The sequence below is a fragment of the Mastomys coucha genome, unplaced genomic scaffold (genome assembly GCF_008632895.1).
Source record: "Mastomys coucha isolate ucsf_1 unplaced genomic scaffold, UCSF_Mcou_1 pScaffold9, whole genome shotgun sequence".
Lineage (NCBI taxonomy): Eukaryota > Metazoa > Chordata > Mammalia > Rodentia > Muridae > Mastomys > Mastomys coucha.
The window spans coordinates 64,443,868-64,453,190 of record NW_022196915.1 but is presented as its reverse complement, the minus strand read 5'-3'; the positions used below and the strand labels follow the sequence as shown (position 1 = coordinate 64,453,190).

The 9,323-nt window shown below is 41.0% G+C and overlaps 1 protein-coding gene across 3 annotated transcripts in view; it reads right to left on the bottom strand.

The window, feature by feature from the left end:
* Positions 1–9,323, bottom strand: part of Epsti1 (epithelial stromal interaction 1) — a 102,740-nt gene that overhangs the window by 34,240 nt on the left and 59,177 nt on the right. For all 3 annotated transcript variants that reach the window (XM_031361368.1, XM_031361367.1, XM_031361369.1), the window contains one exon: positions 9,187–9,280. In XM_031361368.1, the coding sequence (XP_031217228.1) occupies positions 9,187–9,280 (94 nt within the window). The remainder of the gene's footprint in view (positions 1–9,186; positions 9,281–9,323) is intronic.

Sequence of the window (9,323 nt, the reverse complement as noted above, 5' to 3'; positions counted from 1 at the left end):
AAGTCAAAAAAAAAAAAAAAAGAAATGAAATATCTGATATACAAGCTATCTGATATGTGACCCCTGAGAAAGGGATGGTCCACCCCCCAAAGGGGTCCTGACACACAGGTTGAAAAGTGCTGTTCTAAAGTTCCCATGACCTTTCCAAACACTATCAGCAGCTGAGGATCAAGTGCTCAAATCCATGAGCCAATTCATCTCCAAAACACACACACACACACACACACACACACACACACAAAACTGAGCATTTTATTTTCCTTCTTCAGAGCTACACGGGGGCATAAGAAATGAATATACCAGCTACTAGGGAAGCCAGATGGGTCATAGGAAGATGAAAGTAAAGGAATTATTTAAAAAGTCCAAATAGATGTTGTTTACCTCATGTGTCTACTCTTGCCCTGAAAATCCAAGTGTATTCTCTTGGTTGGGGGGTGGGGGGGGAGTGGAAGCATGTATACCACCTGCAGAAGGCAGCAGTGGTGACAGCCTGGCTGAAACAGATGCATAGCATCCTGGATCCTGGTGCCTTCGGTGGAGTTCATACCTGTCTCCTTCACTGTTGCTACCCGGAGGAAAGAGAGGCTGAATTCTTTGGAAAGCATCAAAGACAGATTCTTAGAAAATGAAGATTTCCCTCCTCTGTGAAAACTATTAAGTCAGTAAAAACATTTAGTGGTTAGAGTCAAGAAAATGTGTCAGCAGGCAGGAGTTGAGAGTACCTGGCAATACATTCGAAGACGAAAAAAAGTGTTCAAAAGAAAAGTTTAAGAAAATAAATTCAGCTAGGCTGGGATTAGGAGAATAGGAATTCTATCAGGAGAAAATGAAGGGAAATGAATGAAAAAAGATAACACTAGAAAGTCATCTAGAACTAGAAATGAGTTTCCAAATTGAAAATGAATAATAAAAAGCCGCATACTCAGTCACACCATTACAGAATATCAGGAGAGGGAAGGGGGATGTTAAATTATTCCCAGGGAAAGCGGGTTTCAAAAGCTCCTGTAAGAACTGAAATCCAGACACACTGGGACTCCTCGGGAGCCAATACTGAAAGTGGAAGAGCAACCCCATCAAAACTCATTAGCAAGCCTCCTTCCAGTTTGGAACAACCTCCAGTCAAGCTGCGGGTGCAGTAGGAGGGACTAATAAAGAATAGCTTGGTCACGGGAGGACCTTAGCATGTTTGCCTTCTGTGCATCTTCAGGACATCTATTAGATAAGATGTTACATTAAAACAAAGAAGCAAAGCATAAAAACACAGCCAAGGAGATCCAGAGACCAGAGGATAAAAAAGCAACAATACCCAAGGCAGGCAATACCCAAGACATCCTGAGCATCCTGAGCACCCTTCTGAACCTCCCCTGCTTTTCACAGCTACCTTGGGAGCTTTAAAAACCCTCAGGGCCAGGTCACGCTGCAGCTGCATCTCTGGGGGTGAGACCTAGGCATGAACAAGTTCGTAAAGCTCCCCAGATTGGTTCCTCTGGTAGAGGAGGCTCTGACCCATGGTGCTAAACAAAAGTCCCAGAAGAACCCCTGTGCTGAGGATGAGAAGAACAAGCTGTATTAAGTGCTGCAGTGAAATGAGATCTGAATGGGGGAACACAGCACTGATGAGCTAGCTGACAGTCACAAAATGGAAAGTATGTGGAAACCTTAATCAAGAAGCGCTGGGCAGAATGTCGAAGGATGGTTTCCTCTGAATATTTGATTAAGAATGCAAAAATAAAATACAGTCTTTTCAAATGTTTACAAGTTGCAAGAGACAGAAAATGTAACTAGAATATACTATCTGGCCAAGGGGGAAAAAGACCCACTGAGATAGGTCATAATACCGGGAAATCTGAGACACTGGTAGTATTGAGAAAGTGACTTGAAGAAACAGCAAGGATTGAAAGTCATATGATATAGCAATAAGTACATGTCAACAGATATTGCCCAAAATCCAAAAGGGCACAAAATGGCCTCCCAGAGAGAGTACCATACCAATTTCTAGACTATGTTAACATCACTACCTATTGACAAAAGCACAGCAAAAATGAGGGATCTTGAGATGGGAGAGTAGTTTGTATTAACTAAGTAGACCCAATGTAATTCCAAGGGTATGCAGAACAATGGGGCAAGAAGGTCAGAGCAGGGAGAAGTAAGAATAAGGTATCAGGTTGATGAAGCATGAGACAGGCAACCAGTGAATGCCTAGCCTCACGAGAGGTCACAAAAGGCAAGGCACAGATGCTCGCAGTCTCTACAATGAACCAGTCCCATAGGTGTTTTTTGTGCCTTTAGACTCATTTTGGATTTCTGGCCCTCAGATTTGTAAAAGAATAATTGAATTGGCTTTCATGGAGACATATCTTCAGTGCAGTCCTTCTCAGCCTTGGCTGCACATAGCTACCCACTGTCAATCTAGGGTGCTTTGTTAAAGCCACGACAGAAAATACAAGGACTTTGTGGTGGTTAGATTCAAACAGGATGAAACAGAGTAGAGAGAGTGGACACATATGAGCATCATGTGACATTTTCAAGAAGGAACAGCTGACCCATGAATAGGAAATACAAACAAATCACATGGAGTGAGTAGAGTGTGCAGAGGGAGTAGATAACCACAGCACAGCTTCCCTCCAACATGAGCATGCACATAGATATACAATTTAACATGTATCTGGAAACAGATTGCTAATAGCTTGAAAAGGTTTCTGCCCCCACCTTAACCCCAACACATACTTACTAGAAAGAGTGTCACCACTGATGTGTAGGTGAATTCTGCAAATTCCTTTTGTCTAGAGTCCTAAACCTGCAAAAGCTTTATTCTAACACACAAAGAAATTTTCTTGCAGCTTTTTTTTTTTATCTATAGTATTTATAAAATCCCTATCTTCCAGTGGTGGATAGATGTTCAAATTAGAAGAGTGTCTAAGAACTCATGGGGAAATAACCTATGCCTGGTACTGAAAATCTCCTCACCCAGGAATTTGGTGGACAAAGCAGCATTGTCCGTTCATGCATGGTACCTCTGTTCAAACTATATATATGTATATATGCTTATAAACATATATACATACATACATGCTTATGGAGGGTTATAAGATACCATCCGTAGCTGAGGAGTTATTGGCAGTTGATACCTGGCTGGGGCAGGAGAGTCATGTTTCCTAGGAAGTGGGAGCTCTGGTAGGTGGCCCACACCCAAAAGTATGAGCAACACTTATCAAATTCAACTGGGCCATGTGCAGAGAGTGAGAGATTTTAGAGCACTCCATCCTACATGATCCTTCATTAGAACCCTCCCCTCTCTGTGGATCTGTGTGGAAGAGGAAGTGGAATGTTTCAAGAGCCAGAAGTAGTAGATGAATCCAGGCAAAAGGTGCCCAACAAACACAGCAGGATTGATGTGCACATGAACTCTCAGGGTCTGAAACAAGAATGCACAGGACTTGTGAAGCTTTCTCCCAGCACAGAGAAGGGAAGTGGACCTTGAGTCCCAGCTTTAACTAAGAAGCTATTTGTGGTTAATTAACAGCTTCTGGGACAGGGGAGCCACACTGCAGACTCCTTCCCAGAAGCAGTAACACAGTGCAAAAAGATTCTATCACTTCTGGTTTGTCTTTTGTCTTGTTTAGTTTTATTATTTTTTGTCTTACTGGTTTTGTTTTGTCTTTTTTCTTTGTTTCTTTGTTTGTTTATAGTTTTCCTTTTGTGGTTTTGGAGAAAGAAAAAACATGAAATTATTTATGGGGGAGGTAGTAGAGAGGATGTGGGAAAGATTGGGGGAGGGGAAAGAATGTAAAAATATCTTATATGAAGATCTTAGTAAAAAAAAATCAAGTTAAAAAAAAGAAACAGGAGGAAGCTCCACTCCCAGGCACTCTCACATGCCCAGGATCAGAGGTGAGGAGGACACAACATCTGTCCAAATACTGGGACCAGTGGGACCAGGCACACAGGAACTCTGACCAGCCCAGTGGTTCAGGTTTCCTCTGATCTATCTGGGCTGGTGCCCTAGGAAGACCTTGGATGCAAACTCTGCAGCCAGTCCCACAACACCCAGAGGAAGCTCCACTCCCAGGTGCTCTAACACGGCCAGAATCAGAGGTGAGAAGGACCCAACATCTGTCCCATTACCTGGAGCAACTGGGACCAGCAGGACCCAGGCACACAGGAACTCCACCGGCCCAGTGGCTCAGGTTCCTTCTGGTCTGTCTGGGCAGGCAGGTGCCCTGAGAGGACCTTGGGCGAAAGCTCTACAAAGTCCCCCAACACCCACAAGAAGCTACACTCCTAGGTGCTCTAACAAGCCCAGGATCACAGGATCCCAGAATCACAGGATCACAGAGACAGTTTGACTCTGAGGAGTTCTGACACAACCAGGATCACAGGAAGTGCAGGCTCCAGTCAGATTTAGCAAGGGAAGGTAGCACTAGAGATAACCAGATGAAGGATGCGGGGCAAGCATAAGAATATAAGCAACACAAACCAAGGTTACTTGGCATCATCAGAACACAATACTCCCACCATTGCAAGTCCTGGACACACCATTATACTGGAAAAGCAAGATTCAGATATAACATCACTTCTCATGACGATGATACAGGACTTTAAGAAAGACATAAATAGCACCCTCAAAGAAATACACGAGAACACAGGTAAATAGCTAGAAGCCCTTCAAAAGGAAACACAAAAATCCCTTAAAGAACTACAGGAAAACACAAACAGGTGAAAGAAATGAGCAAAACCATCCAGAATCTAAAAATGGAAATAGAAACAATAAAGAAATCAGAAAGAGAGACAACCCCGGAGATACAAAACCTAGGAAAGAAATCGGGAGTCATAGATGCAAGCATCACCAACAGAATACAAGAGATAGAAGAGAGAATCTCAGTGGCAGAAGACACCATAGAAAACATTGACACAATAGTCAAAGAAAATGCAAAAAGCAAAAAGCTCCTAACCCAAAACATCCAGGAAATCCAGGATGCAATGAGAAGACCAAACCTAAAGATAATAGGTATAGGAGGAGTGAAGACTCCCAAGGTAATGGGCTAGTAAATATCTTCAACAAAATTATAGAAGAAAATTTCCCTAACCTAATGAAAGAGAGGCCCATGAACATACAAGAAGCCTATAGAACTCCAAATAGACTGGACCAGAAAAGAAATTCCTCCTGTCACATAATAATCAAAACATCAAATGCACTAAACAAAGAAAGAATTTTAAAAGCAGTTAAGGGAAAAAGATCAAGTAACATATAAAGGCAGGCTTATTAGAATTACACCAGACTTCTCACCAGAGACTATGAAAGCTAGAAGATCCTGGGCAGATGTCATACAGACCCTACAAGAACACAAATGCCATCCCAGGCTACTATATCCAGCAATACTCTCAGCTACCATAGATGGAGAAAACAAGATAATTCTATGACAAAACAAAATTTACACAATATCTTTCAACAAATCCAGCCCGACAAAGGGTAATAGATGGAAAATATCAACATAAGGAGCAAAACTACACCCTAGAAGAAGCAAGAAAGTAATCTTTCAACAAATCCACACAAACCTAATTCCACGTCTTAAAACAAAAACAACATGAAGTAACTATAATATTTTCTTAGTATCTTAATATAAAAATTAATATTACCAATATATCCTAATCAATTGAAATCCAAAAATATGAGGAATTAGAAAATTATTGACCAATGGTCTCTCTAATTTGGTAATTGGAAAAATAGGTCCAATATTATACAATCCATATACACTTTCAGCTTGTTTCTATGTGACAGTGTCTTGCTGTGTACAACATAATGGTTTTGAGATCTTGCTTCTCCTATATCAGCCTATTAGTAGTATTGTTTATTTCATGTTTTTAGACTATACTATGGTTTCCAGAAGAGCTTACATATTTCAAAAGTATTTATTTGCCCAAAAGAAATGTAGACAATTAAGTTGGGAGGGGCTTGTAAGAGAACAACAAAGAGTGAGACTGAATGCTTTACTTGACATTTGTAACTCTTGTATCAAGTTACCACAGTAAGAGCCAAGATTTTAAGCTCTACTAATACAAAACAAAAACACTTTATATATTTATGTTCATTTAAGAAAATATTAGGAGTGATGTATTATTTTGAAATATACAGTTAATGTTTGGAGTTATTAAAAATTTATATTGAGAAAAATGTATGTATTTTCAGTATTGCCATAGACAAGCATCTACATAAGACTGTTAAATTGATTGCTATTTTATATCATACAACTTTTATAGTACTCATTTTCATTGTTATAATATTTTATAAATTTTAAAGAATGACAAAAAAGATATTGTATGTATTGAAGGGGGTTCTCTGGGAGGAGTTGGGTTACAAAAGGGAAACAAGAATGTGATTTAATTCTATTTACTTAAAATGTTTTTAAATGTTAACAAATTCAGATAAATTGAAATCATGTAACTTTTCTTATCATAATGCAATTAAACTTAAAAATTCTTAAATTTTAAAAAAACAAAGGAAAAAGAAAAGAAACAGACATGAAGTTGGGAAAGAGCTATGTTGTGGAGTCAGAGCAATGAGATAGCTATGTTAATGACATATTGAACATCAGTATAAAATATTGAACATCAGTATAAAATATTTTGTAAATGTAGGAAGAAAAATTTTACAAAAATTGCTTTGAAGAGCATGTTAAAATTAGGAAATAGAAAAAAAAAAACCAACAATTTAAGTCCTTCCAGCTCCTCATACACATGAAGATGAAAGGGGTAGATCGTCCCCATTCTGGATATTAACTGGTTACCCTCTCTACAAGGAACAAAGGTTTCTCACTTTTGTTGTGCACACTTGACTTTCCTAAAGCACTGGAAATGGCTTCACAGAATCCTGTGTGTTTGAATCAGACAGACAGAAGAGTACACTGCAGTAAGAACTCAGTTAAGTTTATCGAACATTGACAGCTTATTAACAGCTTTGTGTCAAGACAGAGTATCTCGTGCATGCGGCTCCTGAGGAACCATCCTGAGGCTGATCCCATCGATAGCTGGAGGATGATGTGAAGCGTGTACTAATCTATCCACCAAAGATACAGCTTTGGGAGACATGGCTTGTGCCTTATAGATGACCCCATCAGGGTGGTCATTCAGGGTGGTCGTGTGAAATCAAGGAAGTGAGTTGAAATCAACAGAGCCATCAGACAGGATTCAGAAGTTCCCAACTAGAAAGCAAGACTCGCTGACAAGCAGAACCCTGAGCACTCCCGTTGCCAACTGTCCTCTCATTTCTGCACAGCCACAGGGATATCCAGACTTGTTTAGGACCTGCCTTCCACATATAATTTAAGTTTGTGACAAGCAGTTTCTCAGTTCTACCCCTCAGGGTCCCGGAGCGGTAGGGGTGAGATGACGGCTTGGGGTGACACATATTATAGAGCTCACACTGACAAGTTTAGAATATGCAGCACCACATTAGAAACATGGACAAAAAAAAATAAAACAAAATGCTTACAAGGATGGGAAGCAAGAGTGGTCCTTGTCTTCTAAGAGGGGCATCATGTTCCTCCCAGTTGGCAAGCAACAACCAGATCTGGCTGTCTTTACCTTCTAAACATCTTCCAACCCCCACATCACATCCGGTCTCTCTTGTTGAATTCCCCATCACCCAGTGCATAGACCAGGGTATTATGGATTCTTTGCTCTCAATTCTTTTGGATCTATCCTTCATACCTCTGTCAGTCTGGTCCCAGGAAGATACAAGAGATCTCAAACCCTCCTTTCACAGCATTTTAGGCCCAGTAGCCCCCACAGTTTGCCAATTTGACACACAAATGTTCTTAGTTGCTCTTCTACCAGAAGTGCCACAAGCTTCCTGTTGGGGACATTTCTTTGTGTCCCATTGCCTAGGTCAGCAGTTTGAACCTTTTGAGGGGTTGAGTGACCCTTTAACGGGGTCACCAAGACCTTCAGAAAAAAGGATATTTACATTATCATTCCTAACTGTTGCAAAGTTACAGCTATGAAATGGCAACAAAAATAATTTTATGGTTGGGGGAGGTCACCACAGCATGAGGAACTGTACTAAAGGGTTGCAGCATTAGGAAGGTTGAGAACCACTGATCTAGGTGATGCTACTAGAATTTGGGAGCCAGAGATGCTACACAAACTGGACAATAATCAGCCTCACCCAGTTTGTCAGTTGACGATATGGTTCTTGAGCCTTCTGGCTTATTTCTCCCTTGAATCTATGGAAGCCGTTTTCTTCTATACCAGCCATGCTTTTTCCTTACCTATACACCTCGTGGCTCTCATCATTTTACTAACTCATTTTGTCACCTGTAGCCCCTGGTAGGGGACTACCAGGAAGAGCCGCCCACAGCCCGGCTTACACACTTCTCGCTAAAAGAGCAGCAGCCCTTGCTAGTGGTGCAAAGCACCATGCTCAGCACACAGCTTTCTCAGCCATGGCTTTTCTCTCTTATTCGGGGTCACTCAGGGTAGAAAGTGAACTAGACCTTATGTGAAAAGAAGTATTTTGGCGAGGTAAAGGAATCAACATCCGCTTAACAATATATTGGATTGCCCAAGTTTACTCAGCCTCATCTACCATTGTCAAACCATGGAATCAACGTGAGCCCCTGTGAGTGAATGGAGGATAAAGAAACTATGGCAAGAATACTGTGACAGAGTGTCTTTCACCATCAAGAACAGAACTGTGTTGTTTTCAGGACAATGAATTAAATGAAAAATTTATAGTGCCAAGCAAAATAAGCTAGACTCGGCTAACCAACTGTCAAATGTTTATTCTCACATGAAGAACCAAGTTAAAAAAAAATAAAAACATGAAAATGGCAGAACTATTTGGGGAAAGGAAAAGGGCCAGGAAGACTAGACAGAGGGGGCTTGGGGCTAAGGGCAGCCCCAGAGGGGTTTAAATAATAATAGTGTGTCATATCCTCACATAGTACTAGAAGCAAACACATTATTCTGTACCAGATAAGAGTCTAGAGAAGGTATAGGCGGTTGCCTGGGTAAGATAAAGGACTCTTCAGCTGCCCAGGTTGGGAACAAACACAAGCCTGATTTCACACCTGGAGGGGCAGAGTTTTGGATAACTCTGTGCTGTATCTGTCACTTTGTATACTTGATCTTCAGTCCCTAAATGTTTCTTCAAAAGGTGCCAGACAGCACCCTGGAGTTTCCACTCACCCATCTTGAGGACTGGGCAGCAGGAGGAGCAATCTGACAGGCACTTCTGTTTTTCCGGTCTGTGTCCATTCTGCTCAAGAGCTCAGCAGTTTTGCTACCAGGGAAACAAATAGGTGTTAGTGCTCAAAAAAAAAAAA